We start from the raw sequence: 18,996 nt of genomic DNA on the forward strand, positions 1-18,996 counted from the left end.
GGGTGAATCACCTCCAACATTCCAGAGCCATATGTTCACTTGTGCCACTAAGGATTACATTTCTGTTTTTGTTTATTTTTCTTGGAATGAACATCAAATGTTAACTCATAGGGAGAGACAAGGAAAGGAAGTTGATATTTATTGAGTAACTACTAAGTGTCATGCACTCTGCTAGGCACCCCCCGGCATGCATTCACTAAGTTAAAGTAATCAATAACCTCATCCTAAATTTTTAGATAGCTAATAAGTTCCAGAGTTGGGATTGAGCATTTTGTCAACTAAAATTCCTAAGATTATTTTTTACAAGTGCTAAATCACATATTCTGTACCTTCTTTGTGTACTTGATCTCTAGGATTCAAAAAATTACAATACCTTATTTTTACCTCTCAAATTTCTAATAAGTGTACTTAAACCCTTATTTTGTCTTCTCAGTTTAACTATTCTATCCAGCTTGTCACCAGCTATGGATTCATTTAGTTGTTCATTTGTTTTTCCTCCTTTACCTTTATGACGAACAATGAGCCTTTGGGCAGACCACTCGAACCTTCTTCTAGATGACACTGATCCATTAAGCAGAACTCTTAGTCAGATTATTGAATTAAGTACTCATTCTGCTAGGGCTGCCATAATAAAATGCCGTAGGCTGGGTGGCTTAAACAACAGAAGTTTATTTTCTCACAGCTCTGGAGTCTGGGAAGTCAATAATTACGGAAACCCATTTGGTTTCTGGTGAGAACCCTCTTCCTGGTTCACAGACAGTACTGCCTTGCCCTTACGTGGCAGAGAGAAGCAAGCTCTCTAAGGCAGGCGCCCTCAAACAACGGCCCGTGGGCCGCATGCAGGTGTTTCTGCCGTTTTGTTTTTTTACTTCAAAATAAGATATGTGCAGTGTGCATAGGAATTTGTTCATAGGTTTTTTTAAACTATAGTCCGGCCCTCCAACGGTCTGAGGGACAGTGAACTGGCCCCCTGTTTAAAAAGTTTGAGGACCCCTGCTCATGTCTCTCTTTTTAAAAAAATATTTTTTATATTTTTTATTGATTTCAGAAAGGAAGGGAGAGGGGGAGAGAGATAGAAACATCAATGATGGGAGAGAAACATTGAACAGCTGCCTCCTGCATGCCCCCTACTGGGGATTGGGCCTGCAACCCAGGTATGTGCCCTGGACAGGAATCAAACCGGGGACCCTTCAGTCCACTGGCCAATGCTCTATCCACTGAACCAAACTAGGGCTAATGTCTCTTCTTATAAAGACACTAATCCTATCACAAGGGCCTTATCTTCATGGCCTCATAAATAATCCCCAATTAACTCCTAAAGTCCCCATCTCCAAATACATCACAATGGAGCATAACTTTTGGGGGAACATATAGATTTCAACATATAAATTTGGGGGGATGTAAACATTCAGTCCATAACAGTACTGATGCACATTTGTTGTCTTTTCATTCCTTCATTTTGTTGATAGCATGAAAGACCCTGTCACCTGCTGTGTTGAAGTCCATGTAGACTACATGGTGGACTATATGATCTACCACTTTTTTTTACTCCGTGCTCAAAAACTTTCCCTTAATAACTAATTTTAGAACCTTTTCCCTCATCCTATACCAACCTTATTAATATGCAGTTTGTAAAAATCCACCCTCTACTTTATAAAAATGATTTATATTGCCCCTTTCCAGTTTTTGCAGACATACAAGACTACTTCATATAACTGACATTGTTTAGCAGCATACAACATCAGCTCCCTAAAATCAATTCAGCTGAAATAAACGTCTTAAACTCAGCTAAGTATAACCTTTGATTAACTCTACTCATCTGAGGCTTTAAATCTTTTTATTCTCCTTAGTCTGGAGCTCATGCTCCCTGGCAAAGAAAACAATGGTGTAATAGAATCTGGCAAATAACACTTTTTGTCATCCTCCATCACTGGGACTCCATCAACTTCAAGTAATAGCATATCCATTCTTTAAGCATCTTCTTGCTCCCAACATAGCTGTATTTGCTGACCTTGCTTCCAAATTCCCTACTTTTAATTGCCTTTTGGATTTTTTAGTTTACGTGTCCTCAGACAACCCCATGCAAATTTTAATAGAACCAACTCATTGTCTGCCCAAGTCAGGTCTTCTTCCTAATTCTTTTTTTTTTTTTATTGATTAAGGTATTACATATGTGTCCTTATCTCCCCATTGCCCCTCAAACCCCTCCCCCCCACACTCATGCCCTCACCCCCATGTTTTCTGTGTCCATTGGTTAGGCTCATATGCATGCATACCAGTCCTTTGGTTGATCTCTCCTCCTTACCCCCACCCTCCCCTACCTTCCCTCTGAGGTTTGACGGTCTGAAAGATGCTTCTCTGTCTCTGGATCTGTTTTTATTCATCAGTTTATGTTGTTCATTATTTTCCATAAATGAGTGAGATCATGTGATATTTATCTTTCTCTGACTGGCTTATTTTGCTTAGCATAATGCTCTCCAATTCCATCCATGCTGTTGCAAATGGTAAGAATTCCTTCTTTTTTTACCACAGCGTTATTTCTATTAAAAGAATCACCATTCTGAAATGGTCGGGCTCAAACTTTTAAAGTGTCCTGGCCTTTCTTTCTCTGTGTCCACTAGGATTACATGTAGTGACTATGACAGAAACCTGACCACTGTGGCTTAAACAATAAGTGGTTGTTTTACTCTCATAAGAAGTCAGGTGGTGGGCAAGCCAGGACTGGTGCTGCTGGTAAAAGTGGCCAGACTGCTTTTGTCTTCCTGTTCTACCCCTTAGCAGGCAGCATTTATTCCTATGGACGTAAGATGATTGTTGCTCCTGTAGGGTTGCATCTGCCTTCGAGAAGGGGAAGAGTGAAAAACACTGGTACATGCTAGCAAAGTCTAAAAATGTCTTTCCTGGAAGTCCCTCCCAATAGACTTGTACTTTCAGCTCACTAGCTAGATCATGGCACATGTCTTCATATAGCTGCAAGGGAGGCTGGAATTTTGGATATTTTAACTGGGCATATTGCTGCATTGAACAAACTATTAATAAGGAAGAAGGTAGGATGGCTACTGGGTGGGCAACTAGCAGTGTCTGCCACATGGTCCTTTGACCTCTTTTGAGATAGACATAAAATCCAGACCTTTTTTCCCTTGTTGATAGCAAATGTATTCTTTCCTGAGCATTCCAAACACTATGAAACTGTTACCCCTGTCACTGCATGCCACTGTAACTTTAAAGGCCTCCTATTTGAACCTGACCTTTCTAGCATGCTGCCTTTATCACATTGTTTTGTGTGTGTGTTTGTGTTGTTGTTTTTTCTATTGTTCTCTATTACCCACAGGGTAGCTGCAATTTCTTAGGCAGACATTGAAGGCCCTTCATAATGTAGTATCCTTCTGTCTTTGCAACCATGTCCTCCACTACTTCAGCACAAACCACCTGCTTCTGTAAACTTAGTCTACCCTTTTTTCCTGGAACAAACTCTGGCCCTTTCCTATTAAAAAGCCATACTTTATACATGTCCTCTTCCAAACTAATAACAATAACAACAGCAGCAATAATACCTAACCTTTAGAAAGTCTTATGTGTGAGGCTCTATCCTAAGGACTTTCAATGTATTTTACTATTAAATTAATAAACACCAAGTTAGATAAATACTATATGTTCCCATTTAAGAAGGAAGAAACTAAGGCTTTGAGAAGTTGTCACTTCTTAAAGAGAGACAGCCAACACATGGCAGTTTTCCAAACCACACATCAGTTTTCCAAATTACACATTTGTGCTTGTACATAAAAGCATTCAGCAAGTGATAAAAGATGCTGATGACTGATTTTCCACCACAGAAGCCAAGCAGCATGCTGGGGCACAAGAGCATGAGGAGGCGCTGGGGTCAGACTGTATTCAAGTCTGGAGATAGCTGGGAAGACTTTGAGGACAGTGATTTTGGAACCTCTCAAACCAAGAAACCAAGCATGAGTGTTTTCAGAGAAAAGAGGAAAAAAGATTCTCCATTTCGGTAAGATTTCAGATTCCTCTGGAAAGTATATTTTTATTATGCATCAACCTTATTTTATTCCTTAAGTATAAATGAATGTAGATATTAAAAGATAATAAATAGCTTAAAACTAACTTACCTCTAAAAAGGTAATACTTGACTTCTCACCGTAATGATTCTCAGTACTGATGGCTGGGTGCTGTGGGTGGGTGGAAGAAGGGGTTCATGTTAAAGTTTTAGTGTGCCCTCTTGAATTATGATCACCATTATTCCCGTTTGAAATTCACATGCCTACTTGCAGAAAGCAAAGCATACTCAGATGGTGTCCAGATTCAACTATTTGCATGCTATTCTAAACCTTTTTTTATCATTTCCTGAGCTTTTTCTGGAATTTTAATATCTCTGGAAGTCCCTTTTTAAAAAAATATTTTTTTATTGATTTCAGAGAGGAGGAGGGAGAGAGAGAGAGAGAGAGAGAGAGAGAGAGAGAGAGAGAGAGAGAGAGAGAGAGAGGCATCAACGATGAGAGAGAATCATGATTGGCTGCCTCCTGCACACCCCACTGGGGACTGAGCCCGCAACCCCGGCATGTGCCCTTGACAAGAATCGAACCTGGGACCCTTCAGTCTGCAGGCCGATGCTCTATCCACTGAGCAAAACTGGCTAGGGCTGGCAGTCCCTTTTTATAAGTTGAATAATCATGAGCACTTTGTTCAACTTTGAAGTGAGGGTGGGTTAAGTTTTGATGAACGTTTTGGGAAAATATTTTCTTTTTCCCCCCTCTTTGGATCAGAAGAAAAAACAGGGAGAAAAGATGTATCATGAATCAGGAAAATTTATCTAATCGCTGTTTGGTATTATATATTGCTGAAATCTTCATTTTGGAGTACACATACCTGTGAAGGTGCATGAAGACTCTCTAAAGGGGATACCTGCTTGGATAATTCTTTTTTAAATTAATTTTTATTGATTTGAGAGAGAGAGAGAGAGAGAGAGAGAGAGAGAGAGAGAGAGAAGCATGGATTTGTTATTCACTTATTTATATATTCATTGGTTGATTCTTATATGTGCCCTGACTGGGGATTGAACCTACAACCTTGGCATCTCAGGACAATACTCTAATCAACTGAGCTACCTGGCCAGGGCCTGCTTGGATAATTCTTAGAGTTCCATAGTATTCTTCCCTAAAATATATGAGCTGGAGAATAAACCTGCTTAATCTACTTCCCACTTTGCCAGAGAGTCACCTCTCAGCCATTTTTCAAATCTTGCATGGCATAAGGGTAAAATAACCTGAATGGAGCTAAACAAAGGAAGAAATCAGAAGACTCGCACCTTCAAATAATTCAAAAGGCTTTCTGTCTATCCTTGTCTTATGCATATTTCTCCTAAGAGGAAAAGCCTGTGTTACAAATAGGGTATTTCAGTATGTGTTGGAAAGCATGGAAATTCAGAACCACTTGAAGGACCAGAGCCTAGAGATGCTTTCTGTTTTAAGTGTACTAGAATGTTTTGTGTAACTGATATCAGTGGGTTAGTTGCTGAGAGGAAAGACTTTTTAAAGTAACCATGTTGAAAATTAGTAGAATTTCAGCAATTGGTGTAACCACAGTGGGCTGAGGGGAAGGGAAAGACATCAGAAATGGGTGGCAGTCTTTCTCCTGTGTCTATGCTTCTCCTAAAGTGGGCTGGGGTGGCCAGAAATTCAAAGGGCAGCCAACAGAGTCCCCAAAAACTTACTTTACATAGTATATACTTTAGTAGACAGTTGACATGGCTATGATTGCCTTCCCTTTCCACATGTCTTCCCACATTATAAATCCACAACTATAGCAATTGTAGGAAAAGTGGAATCATATACACAGGCAATTTGCTGCTCAGTTAGAAAGCTTTCTGTCGTGTAATGTCTAGTATTAGAAATGATTCTATGCACTGCCTATATTTATTGGGGGCAAAGGTTGTCAGTTAGTGTTCCTACCAGCAGAAAGACTGATGGAAACCATTTGTGAGGTCACCTTGACTGTACTGAAAAGGTGTGCAAAGGCGGGTGAGAGATAGCGTCCTCTTCTCACTCTGCACTCTGTAATGCTGCCTTTTGTTGACTTCCAAGGCTTCCAGAGTCAGGACCCTCAGGCTCCAACCCCTCAGCAGTGGAAAACAAGAGCTTACCTGCTGCTATTTCCCTAAAATCTGATTCCAAATTATCAACGGCTTCAACAGCTAAACAGTACTACTTAAAACAATCAAGGTACCTTCCAGGTAAGTAGAGAAAATAAAATGTTTACTGCTAACAACAATATAGATAAGTCAGGCTCACGTGTCTTGGAATCTTGTAGAAAGGGCACCCGTGAAATAATATAATCACATGCTCTTTGCTGGCTCAGCCTTGTCAGTACTTGTTACCAAGTGCTTTTCTGGGCCTCCTGCCTCTGTGAAGACTGTCCTAGAAGTGCCTAGCAGACAAAACTCAAGATGAAGAATATGACTCAAAAAAATAGCACCCTTCCCCCAGCAAAGCTATGCCTTTAGGAAATGCTACATTTTATTAAAACAATGCTTACACTCCCATTACAGCTTTTTAGAAAATGTGGAATGTTTATACTGTTTCTCTAATGATCTGATTTATGCTTTTGAAAGATCATTTGGGCTGCTGAGTAGAACATGCTAGAACAGTGGTTCCCACAGGGGGGCAATTTGATTTTTAAGGGGGGCAATTCAAGAATGAGTTATTAACAGTGAATTTTTTGTGTTTCTTATGGTTCTAGGGGCTTCATATAGAGTATATAAATATATATTGTGACATATTTATACATTTCAGTTCTCTGTTATATGTTTTGAAACTTTATTTGCTATTTTTTCATATCACTTCATATATTTTTTAACAATTTCTTAGTAATTTTCAACTGTCCTTTTGTTCCCGTTGCAGGAAAAATCCTGCAATAGGTTTTCCTTCTGCACTCTACCCCACCCTGCCTCCGCTCCTCCCTTCTCCCCCGCCCCGCCTTCTCCGCCAGCCAGCCTGCTTTTCCCTTCTCCCCCGGCCCCGCCTCCGCTCCTCCCTTCTCCTCCCCCCGGCATGCTTGCTTCTCCGCAGCTTTGCTCCCTCTGCAGCTCTTGGCTTCTTTCTATGCTGTCTTGATATGCAAGTTAGCCACCATCTTTGTTGGAGTAATTTGCATACTTGTCCTGATTGGTTGGTGGGCGTGGCTTGGCTGGTGGGCGTGGCGAAGGTGCAGTCAATTTGCATATTTGTCTATTATTAGGTAGGATTTTTCTCTTTCATGGACGCCGTGTTCTTTTGGAAGCTTGTTTAGACCAAGTTAATGGCCTTTTAGGCTTCCTCCACATGAATAGGAGTTCACTTTTTGAATAAGAATTATATGTCACGGCAGGGGGTGGGGGGGCGGGCGGGCGGGGCGAGGGCAATCAGGATTTTAGAGATGCTTAGGTGGAGTATGGCCGAAAAAGGTTGGGAACCACTGTGCTAGAGGCTCAAGACATGCAAGGAGATTGGTCAAGAAGCCATTGTATATGTCTGGATAGAGAGGATAATGGTGTGTTCCATAGTTGAAAAGGCAGATAGAGAACTGGGTAAAATCTAGATGTATTTCAGTAGTGGAACTGATATGACTTGCTGATAGATTAACATGGTTAATGGTAAAGAATAGAAGGAGTTAAGTGTTGGCTTCTGGGTTTTTGACTTGGCAACTGGTTGGATGGTGGTGACTTTAACTGAGAAAGGGAAGATTAAGAGAGGACTGGAGTGTGGAAGTAGAGAATCGGGAGTTAAGGTTGGGATGCCTATTAAACATCTGAGTTGATGTATCTAATAGACAATTGGGTGTATTAATCTGGAGCTTAGGGAAAAGATCTAGACAGATGGTGGGGAGTTTATGTTATAGAATTTTCTCTTCAAAATCCACTTTTAAAAGTTTAAAATTCGATTAAGTCTAAAGGGAATCAATTTTTAAATCACTGTTTATGTATACAGATACATCTTTAGTCCAGCAGGAGGAGGAGATGGTCTTTTTCTTTTGTGCTGTCATGGGCATAGTCATTTACAGCTTTGTGAATGTAATAAGCAGGCCACTGGGTTCATCTAAGGAAGGTTCTCTTTCCACACCGCAGCCTCCAGAAGTAAGCCACAGTCTTTACTTCCCAGAAGCTTGTTTGGGAAGGGTAAGGAAGATGAGAGAAGAGGTTGAGACTAGACTGATAGCAAGAGATTGATGCGTAACGTATTTTTCTGTTTACCTTTTAGGCAACAATATAAATTTCAGTTCTAGGAATCCAATAAGGACCCACTCCTGTTGTCAGTAATTGAGGAGAGAAAAGAATGAAAGAGGAAAGGGTTTAGAAAGGGTTTGCACTTTGTTTTTGAATAAAGATTTTTTTTATTGTAAAAATGTTTTTAATGAGTAATTGCTACCTAGTGTATTTTCTTTATTGTCAGGTAATACAGCCTACCATAGTTCTATTTGTAGGTGTTCTGTTAGAAACCAAAATCCATAAGGAGCTACATCTATAAAAAAGGGAAATTATTTACCTGATGGAGTGTTTTCCTTAGAAAACTGATGATAGGTCATCTTGAAGCTTGGTATAGAAAAGCAGGCTTGTTTCTGGCTTCAAAACAAAGCTGCAATTATATGTCTCATAAATGTGAAGCCCTGCTGAGGAATTCCCTCTGTGAAAGCAGAAGCTCGGACTACCTGGAAACAGTTGCTAACTTCCTGCAGTGTTGGCAGCCCTCGGTGAGGGTTTCTATTGTGCTAACAGAAACGCCACAGGTGTGACCCAGAGCTTTAGACTGTGTTATGTCTCTAGTGCCTCCTACTTAATTGTTCAATTTAATTGTCAGTAAAAAGAAAGCAAGTCAAGAAGATTTCAATCTCTTAAAAGTGGGTTAAAATAACACCTTTTGATCACTGGTACCAAAGCCTGAGGTTGACTCCACATTTCAGATTTCAGAAAATCAGAAATAATTTAACTGTTTAGATTTTATTCTAATATACAGCAAGCTTCACAGACAAATCTTTACATGTCTACTCTGAACTTCCAGGCTCCCAGCGTTCTTGGCCACGTGTCTGTTTTCCCAGCCACACTGTGGTCCTTGAGGGTCTGGCACAGAGCACACACTCAAAATAAGTGATGACTTGGAAATACCTTTTTGAAGAAAATTTTTGTACCACTGTAATTTTTACTAGACATTTTAGTAAAAAAAAAAAAATCCAAAGTTTAATTATTGTGTTTTAGAAAATATCTTATGTTTATGAAACAAACTGTGAGGATTTCAGGTGATTGTGCTTATTAGGGCTTAGGATCATGTTAAGATTCAGAAAAAAGCAAGTATTTGTGACATGTAAACAAAAGTTATTTCCATTCTCTTCCCCCAAGTTATTTCTAATCTTTGTATGTATAATGTATTTTTTCCTTCAAGTTTATGATCACACTCTAAACTTTGAAATGACTATTTTGTTCTTCTAAGGTGTAAATCCTAAGAACGTGTCCTTAATAGCCAGTGGAAAGGATATAAATCCATATACTTGGAGTAATCAATTATTTCCTAAGTCATTGGGACCCATTGGGGCAGAACTTGCTTTCAAAAGGAGTAACGCAGGTAAAGCAAGAATACGTTTAAAGTATAAATTTTCATTGTTTTTCTTCTGCAGATATTTACTTTTAAATATATTGCAGCTGCCTCCTTCCAACCAAGATACCCTTGGGGGATCACAAAGGGTTTCCACCTGGTGCTTGAGCACAGATAGTTTTAAGGGAATCCTTTGCCAGATCTCAACTTCCATATGGATTCTTTCCTAAAATGAATCTGCCTGAGCAAGTGTTTCTGTTCTCCTACTTTACAAAAGAAGAGAAGACTTCTCACTGTCTACTATGGTGTGTTTCCTATTTCCCCAAAGTGTAAAAATATCTGGGGTGGCTATGAAAGGGATAGTTTGATGTACTGGTGTCAGTGTTGAGAACATGATTGGGGAACAAAGCCTTGTTAAGTCAAGTGGTTTCCAATTCTTAACTTTCAAAAAATTGAAGGAGAACCTAAATGAGTTATTAGCTCACAGATAAGTAAAAATCACTTTTTATGAGATCACTATATGACTTTTGGTCTATAACTTTAATAAGACTACAGTGATAAAGCTGTAACAAAACACCTTTCGTTCCCAAATATTGGTTTACAATATCATGGTTTTTTAGGACTTCCATCCCCCAAAATTAAAAAAAACAAAAAACAATAGAATTGATATTGAATGTTGTCTGATTTTAGCAATAAGTAGTATTCATTTGTGGATACATGAAGACTTGAAAAAAGGTCCCATATTTCTCTTTTAATTTTGGGGGGAAGTTAATAGATTAATTTCCCCCAAAGTTACTTTTCATGTGTAGTAATCAAAATTTAGATATTCATCTTTTTGATTAATTATATACTGTAAAGCATTATTACTAACTTAATGCAGAAAAAAGTATTTTAATATGCTTATGGTTACAAGAAAGTTTTTAAAGATTTCAGTTTACAACTTAAAGACTCTTAAGCCTAAAATAATTATTTGGGTAAAATTTGGGAGTTATGAATCAAAGTAAAACTATAGAGAGAAAAGGGATTATTATGAAATTTCCAGCTTCTAGAAATAAAACCTGTTCATGTGTTTCTTAAGTCAGTATTGGTAGGCATAAAAATCACTATGATATTTAGACTCCTTTGGTTATATTTAAAGAGATGTAATAGTTTTATTTTTAAGTGTCTATAAGTATAATATGCCATAAATTACATCTTTTGAAACTAAAACTTAGGGTGAAAAATTTTATATATCAGCTTCAAGTGTGTGAAGAAGTAAAGAATTCTTTTTTAAAAAAGTAGGTGGTTTTGGATCAAAAAGTTAGGGGATCACTGTGTAGCAATTCAGTAGTTCTGATACAACATTAACTCACTTTGGGCATTTTATAGTTTCCAGACACTTTGAAGACTCAGGTTCCCCATCTAACATGTGCTCAGGTGTCAACATTGCAGCACTGTAACTTACTTATTTTTTTCTCAGTTTAAAAAAAAATACTACTTACTGAACCAGCCACTTAAATACAAATCAGTGCAAATGACAGCACTGCAACTTTGCCATCAAATGAAAGCTGTGATAACACATGAGAAGATTTTTTTCATAGTAAGGGTTCTTTATGGATCTTTTCATTAATCACCTAATCCATTTTTCTCTACTTTTCTTAAAACATTTTCCTTATTATTCTTTCTTTCCATCTGCCTTCTCTGTAGAAGAAAGCATAATTAAACCAATTGAAAAACTATCATGCAATGAAAGCTTTCCTGAGAAATTAGAGGACCCACAAGGTAAATTCTGGGCATTATAGTGAGTGCAACTTGCTCTTTGAACCTCTTGTTCAATTTTCTTCTCAACATTTGCCCCAAATCTTGTCATAAAAGGCCATTGTGAAGGGCAAGGTCTCCTGCTCTCGGAGCCAGATCAGGTGGAGAAGGGACACCTTCCACATCAGGAACACCTCTCTGCAGTAGTTGGGGCTCTGAAGCTCTATGCTTGTCTTCTTAAATTATGACAATTTGTACAAATTAAGTAAGCCTACTGAAAAAGATATTTGCTAATTTTGTAATAGATATTCCTGTATTTTTTAAAGTTCTGAAACTTATTTCTTTTTTTTTTTTATATTTTTAAAGAGAGGAAGAGAGAGGGATAGAGAGTTAGAAACATGATCAGCCGCCTCCTGCACACCCCCTACTGGGGATTGCCCGCAACCAAGGTACTGCCCTTGACCGGAATCGAACCTGGGATTCCGCAGGCCGACGCTCTATCCACTGAGCCAAACCGGTTTCATCTGAAACTTATTTCTTAAGCATTAACAATCATTAAAAAGAAAAGGTTGCCCAGGTTAATAGAGATGGTGCATTTTGTAGAGAGTCGGTGTTGCTGCTTTAAACAGTACTGACTGTTGGCTCCAACCTGAAAATTGGCAGCTCACAAGGTACGTCACGTGATAAGCCAAAATAATTTAAGAAGACTTCTCTTTAGGTCATTTTGTATGCATTTTTCCTGAGCAACTTCTTCCCCCAATAGGCAGAAGCCTCCTGGGATGTTCAGTGTGTAGTTTTTAGAGTCCGACACACACCATTCTGTTACTCACCAGCCTTGCCATTTTGGACGAGTTATGTAGGGTCCCTAAATCAGTGTCCCCATCTATAAAATGGAGGAAATAGTATTTACCCAGGTATTATTATATAGCCATTCCTAGGATTTTTGTCAAACAGTATTTAATAAGTATTTGCTCTGGCGATGAGGATAAAAGCAAGAGAGATGTTCTGAAGTTGCTACTAAGTGTGACCACTGCCTTGAACTTCCTTCCAAAAAGTCTTTTGCAGTAAAGGACTGACTTGTGATTTAAAATGAGTACTGGAGGGCAAGTAAATGTCCAGTAAGGCTGCGGTGCTTATGCCAAATTCAGTATTGTTAAAAACTGTATCAGCTGATTTTACTGTGTGAGATCCTTTAGTGTCTGAGAAGTAGCATTGTTGTTTGACATTTGTTGGTTCAAGAGCAAACACTTATTGCGAGCCTACTGTGCACAGCCCCGTGGCAGACATCAGGGACATGGAAGGCCGGCGTCCAGGCTGGTGAACAGATCACACCATGTAAAGCGTGCTCCCGTGGTAGCTACCACATGAACAGCTCTTTGAAGCCCCCAAAGCTGTGAGCACCGACTCACCTTTCCTCTGCCAGGTCTCCGCTCCAGCACAGCTATGCTCCTTAAAAGAGCAGCTGTGTTCATTTTTCCTCATATTCTCAGGTTGCTCAGCTCCCTGGAGTTTATCCTCGGGCTCCTGAAGCAGCTCCCGCCTTATCCTGGTGGCCAGATCCGGTGGGCAGTGCTGTCCCTCCAGACTCTGCGCCTAGTCTGTAACTCCTCCCGTCTTCACACGCTGTGTTCTCTTGAGTTTTCAGAGCCTGCTCTTCCTACCATCTACCTTTTTATTCTCTCTCATCCGCCGGGCCCCTTCCCTCCCCTAATGCTAGTGCTCCCTGGGGTTCTACCCTGGGTCTTAGCTCCTCTTGCAGTCCTTCTGAGATGACTCCCCATGCCCGCAGCTCCATAACCGCCTTACTTGGTCACTCCAAACCTCCCACCTGCTCTATCTCTGCGACTTGAATACCCCACAGGCCCCGTATCTTCCCCAACACCTGATTCTCCTCATATTGTTGGCCTTAGTCACCAAAATGTCAGACATATTTCTCTCTTCCCCTCCCACCCCATATACCCACCCAGTTGCCTCTCCGTCCCCTCTGTGACTGCATTAGTTCAGACCTTCGTAATCTCCCCTTTCAGCTCTAGCAGCGCCCTCCTAACTGGTCTCCTGCCTTAGATTTTCCCCTTCCAACCCATTCCTATGCTGCCTCTCGATTGGTCACTCACTAATAGTGCTGAGGAGGAGGAGGAGGACAGCTGACACTTGCTGAACACAGATTCTGTGCTCAGTGCTTTGCATGCATCTCGTTCAGTCCCTACAACAACCCTGAGGATAGTTCACTGTCACAGAGATTTTACGAAATGAAGAGGAGCACAGGGCACCGCAGGGAGGGGGCTTCTGGCCGGAGACATCCCCGTGTTAAGAACTGGAGCCTAAAAACCTGGTATGTTCAGGGGAACTCAGCCTCTGGTTAAGATTCTAGCTTGGTCATTTGTCAACTGTGAGAACTTCGGCGAAGTCTAAGAGCTGCAGGTGTGGATAATATGCATCTATGAGGGTTGTTATATGGACTGAATAGGAATATGTTAAACCATAGTGCTGTGCCTGGAATCTAGCAGATGCTCAAAGATAGAATGTAGAATTAGCAGGGGTAGTATTCAAAGTTACTCTCTCTGGTGCTTTAAAATACTCACCTTCTGACAGTGAAACTTTATGACATATCACTAGGAAATCCTGGAAGTTACGCTACTTATGGTCAGTCAGGATACGCTCCTTCCTTTCTCAAGAAAGAAGTGGGGTCAGCTGGCCAGAGAATACACTTAGCGCCTCTCAGCACAGGGGCTCCAGGTAAGAACGGCTTCGGGTGCGTGTGTGAGGATTGTGCTCAGACAGGAGCTTTTCAGTGTTCCCACAGTCACTTTTCCCAAGTGAAGACGTTTAATCTGGCCTCACTTTATTAACAACAGCTCTAGTTGTTTTTGGCAAAATGTCCTGTTTTTTAACCAAAGCTGTGGTTTGAGAGTCCAATACATAAGAGCTCCCTCTGATTAAGTGGTTACTCAGCCAGATGCACAGACTGTACCATGCAACCCTCATAGGGACCTGGTGGTAGATTTTTTGCAGACCAGGGAATTGCCATTAAGTCATTTACCTGAGGTCACACAGCTAGTAAGTGGTGGAGCCCGGAGAGAAACTGTCTGATTCCAAAGAGTGTGCTGTGCTGCATCATGAGACGTGAGAAGATGCATTTTTCAGAGCTGCCCGCCCAGCGTGGAAGCTTAATGAATGCCGAGCGTCTGTTACGTATCCGTTAACAGGCCGTCCTCTGTGGTCCCATTGGGAGCCCGGAACTGAACTGTGGCAGAGCTTTCGCTGGCTTTCGCTTTGCGGGTGGTGACAGGGTGTGTCCCTCCGGCCTGCGGTGTATGACTTCCCAGGTCGCCTGCACTGCAGTGGCGTGGCATGTGACAGCCACAGTCAGGGGACGCTCATAAAATTGGGGTGATGATTTTGTACTGAGCTGACCAGATTTGACTAGAAATGTTCTCTAAATTATGACCATCTAAAGTAGATATCCGCATTAAAGCACCTAAAATAAACACTAAGGTGGATAATCAGAAGTGTGGTAAGATACTAGTACTAGTTGTAGTTTAGTCTAAAAGTTGACTCCACAAGTATTCTCACATCCTATCCTAACCAGAATCTTATATGAAAACTCCAGTAGGAGTTGCCAATCTTAAAAGTTTACACTATTGGAGCTAAAATTGTAAAAAGCATTGAACTTTTGTAATTTTTTATTTCTTATCACAGCTGCTTAAACAGTACTCAGTTACCTTAGCTGTGGAAAGAACTGCCTCATTACCTCTCTGCTGAAACAAAATATATAAACATCTTATATACAGCAATAATTTTTATGAAGCCTCAAATTTTTAAGCCAGCCTTATAATGAGTTATTAGCCATGGCTTAGTAGCAAATTTTTTTAAATATATTTTTATTGATTTCAGAGAGGAAGGGAGAAGGAGAGATAGAAGCATAATGATGAGAGAGAATCCTTGATCGACTGCCTCCTGCATGCCCCCTACTGGGAATTGAGCCCGAAACCTGGGCATGTGCCCTGACCAGGAATCGAACCGTGACCTCCTGGTTCATAGGTCAATGCCCAATCATTGAGCCACACCAGCCAGGCAGTAGCAATTTTTAATGTAAAAGCAGAAAGTCATAATGTTACAATTAATTTTGTTACCTGAGTACCTGCTTTTAGAGGATGAAAATGGGTATTTTAAACATATTTTTAAAGGATATTGAAGACCTTTTTATGTGAATTATTTTGTCAGATTAGCATGCATATTCCTGTTTTCATTTTTAAAGTAAATGCTTCCTCGTAACTTTTCATCTCTTTATTTACTCTGCTTATCAGATTTTCCTACCGGTGGTGATAGGAGGAAAGGGACAAAAAGAAGTAAATACTAATCATTCCCACGTGGTCAGTGCAGACCCTTAGGAAACACTGTCTGTAAGCTGTCCTCCAGCCCTCCCACCTGTGTCACAGTTTCCCCGGGAAAGCAAACAGGTCATTACCATGTTTACTCAACTATTTCCCTCCTCTCATAGTCTCCTTTTCTGCTGTTTCTCTTCCTTACTCTCAGATTTTGAGAGGAAAAAAAAAAAAAGTCAAATTTCTTTCTTCCTCCCCATGTAATCTCTCATCACAAACTTGCTAAAACCTCCTCACCCCCTGCCTTGACAGTAACACAGACTTGAGGGGTGATTTCTTTCATATAGAGCCGCCCTGTAGGGCCCTGTTCTAAGAGCTCTATACGAGTATACATCAACTCATTTAACCCTCCCAATGACTCCGTTACAGAAGGTACTACAGGGTGGGGCAAAAGTAGCTTTATAGTCATGAGTACAAAAAGCACAGAGTTTATTCTTATATTATTTATTCTTGTATTATTTTCCATACAAACAACTGTAAACCTACTTTTCCCCTACCCTGTATGATCTCCATTTTAGAGGGGTTTTTTAATCTTGTTAAAAGTTATATAGTAGTGGCACTGATTAAATCCTTAACTAGAGATAGCCACCTTTTCCTTCAGCAGACATTGTGTACAGGAACTGAAATGCCCTTAATAGGACACCTGCAGTTTTTAAAGGAAATGCACAGCAAGGATTAGGGGGCTGACTGAGCCCCTGCCAGGAGGGGTGCCATGCAGAGCGTGCTCCAGCTAAGGCACAAAACACATGTCTTGCCCTGTCGTGTGATCTGGCCTCCTTTGTCAGTAACTAGTTCTTGACCAAAGGTACTTGAGTCCTAAAACTATTACTTCTCAGAAAGGAATCCTAAATGTCAGCATTTGCCTTCTTGGCAAAATGATTCCTTTTTTGACGGTTTTACAAATCTCCGCCTGGACACAGTTTCCTTCAAATGCACTGAGGACCCAACTTTGGCTGTCAGGACCTGGGAAAAAGCTTGTCTGATTTTCATTCCCCAAGCCCCTCACTTCCCACCAATGTTAACTTAAGAATGGGTCCCCTTTCCCCTTCTCTGAATCACCTGGGCTCATGGCCTCTTTTTCCCTCCTCCCTCCACGCCCATCCCCTCAACTCGCTCTCTCCCCTGCTGGGGGTACCAGCTCACTGAATGAACAGACTGATGCTCAGCTGTGTTAGGGGGTCCGAACTAAAGGGCTGGCCTGGACACCAGGATGTATTTAACTGCCTTCTAGATACCTTGTCCCTGCCTTTGTGAGGTCGCTTTTATTGGCTTCACCTTTGAAGATTTTAAAACGAGTTAAGAGTAGAATGAAATGATCTGCCCGACCACCAAGGGGAGGGCTCTTGGACTCTCTGTCCCAACCAGACTACACAGCAACAGTGATTGTCACCAGGGTGGTTCCTCACTTAATGTTTTGTTCCCTTTAAACTGTTAGCAGCACATCAGGACCCACATGCTCCATAAGTCCCTCCTACATTCCCAATTTTACAGTGAAATAAAGAAAAACCAGGGACCGCACAGGTAGAGTATACCTATTTATGTCAGGTATACAAAATGGTCAGGCTCCCTTCAAAGTAGACTCAGAGTTTAATCCATAATGACAGCAGCCACACAGTGTGAAAAGAGATTTAAATTCCAAATGGAAAGATCAAACAACCCTCCTTAGAGAGAATACCTGACACCTGCCTAGCTCACAGTTTGAAGTGAGGAGGGGGTGAAGGAGGGACTGAAGATACTGAAGTTCTCTGTAAAGTGACTTACTGCTTTGTCATTTGAGATATTCAAGCAACTTTAAACAAATTGTTCAGATAACAAATGTTCAACAATATAAAATTTCACAAAATTTTACTCAGCCAAATGTATAACAAACCTTGTGATGAAAGGTTTGGAATCCTAGGAATGGCTCACCTTTTAGAGGGATTCTGTATCATCCATCCCTTAGCCAATAAAAAATTAAGTTTGACTCTAAAAACTATATTTTAATGTTTAAAAAGAAATCTATTTGTAGCTGCATGAAGCCAGTACTTCACAGGATTAACAATTCTGAAAACATTTTCTGTCATACTGTGTTTGAAGATTACTTAGATGTTACCACAGTGCAATTTTATGAACCACTAACACTATGCATACTGCTCATTGCACTTGAACTTGGTCATCTTAGTTGGGTGTTCCCTATCTAAACGTGATGGGCAGTCGCAACTCAAGTCAGAAAGAGCAGCAGTATCAGAACTGTAAACCAGGAGTAATAGCTCTGAAGCTACTGAAAATTCCAACTGGGGTCAACAAAATAATACACTAGAATTTCTAGTTTTAATATTTAAAAAACCCTTAGAGACCACCGAATTAATCTTTTAAAGATAAATTCAAAATTTCCCCACAAAATGAGAGGATGATCACTTTATTTTGAATTTAATTATCAAATAAAACATTTAATTTCTAATTCTGATTTCTTTCAGAATATACCTGGAACACAACTGGCCGGGGGCAATTTTCAGGACCTACTTACAATCCTACAGCCAAGAACATAAATATTGTGAACCGTGCACAGCCAGTTCCCTCAGTGCATGGGAGGACAGACTGGGTGGCCAAGTACGGAGGCCACCGGTAGGAGCCGCTGTGAAGCCCCATAGCATTGCCCCAGAGTCCTCGGACCCTGGGAAGTGTCTACAGATGTCTACTTCTACTGAGTTCTGGAAGAACTATGTAATAGTGGTACTTTGAAGAGCAAAAATCATCTCCTATTTTCTTTCCTAAAAATGAAATGCATTTTCTTGGCTTTGTTGCCCATATATGGGTAGGACTGATATATGGGTAGGACTTTACAAAGTATTGAATAAACTATTTGCCAAAGTATCAAGTACTTGATATACAAATTAATAGATACTAAGTACAAGAAGCTTTTTAAAAAATGCCTCCAGAAGTGTTTAGTTTTCATGTGTTGTATATTTGCCTAAACGACTTAGTATTTCATCATTTGGCCTCAGAGGTTTGTTGTTTTTGTTTTTTATAGCAATTAGGTAGTGCTGTGGGCTGTCAGTTAGAGCTCTTACTTGGCCAAGGCTCTACTCTACCACTTCGACAAGGGCAGGAACATGGTATCTTATCATTTGTTTTTCTACTTGGAAATTACAGAAGCAAAGATAATGTCAATCTTGAGCAGAATGTATTTCTTAGAAATAAATTTATCTTTAACATAGAGATTTCAAAATTATGCCATCTGATTTTAGTGGGAAAAGAGCCTATTATTTAATTTTGACCAATACAATTGCTATGAATTCATGGTAACTATCAAACCCAATGGC

General features: G+C 40.3%; 1 protein-coding gene across 7 annotated transcripts in view; it reads left to right on the forward strand.

Moving 5' to 3' along the window:
* MAK (male germ cell associated kinase) overlaps positions 1-18,547 on the forward strand; it is a 60,822-nt gene extending 42,275 nt beyond the window's left edge. For 2 of the 7 annotated variants that reach the window (XM_054721478.1, XM_054721477.1), the window contains exons 10-15: positions 3,834-4,006; positions 6,096-6,244; positions 9,471-9,602; positions 11,259-11,333; positions 13,926-14,045; positions 18,151-18,547. In XM_054721478.1, the coding sequence (XP_054577453.1) occupies positions 3,834-4,006; positions 6,096-6,244; positions 9,471-9,602; positions 11,259-11,333; positions 13,926-14,045; positions 18,151-18,302 (801 nt within the window). In that variant the 3' untranslated portion in view covers positions 18,303-18,547. Of the gene's footprint in view, positions 1-3,833; positions 4,007-6,095; positions 6,245-9,470; positions 9,603-11,258; positions 11,334-11,912; positions 11,982-13,925; positions 14,046-15,616; positions 15,770-18,150 lie in introns of those variants that run through there. The other 5 variants (XR_008557106.1, XM_054721479.1, XM_054721480.1 and 2 more) reach the window with 5 other exon arrangements.
* The last annotated feature ends 449 nt before the right edge of the window (positions 18,548-18,996 follow it).

This window comes from Eptesicus fuscus, chromosome 9 (assembly GCF_027574615.1).
Source record: "Eptesicus fuscus isolate TK198812 chromosome 9, DD_ASM_mEF_20220401, whole genome shotgun sequence".
Taxonomy (NCBI): domain Eukaryota; kingdom Metazoa; phylum Chordata; class Mammalia; order Chiroptera; family Vespertilionidae; genus Eptesicus; species Eptesicus fuscus.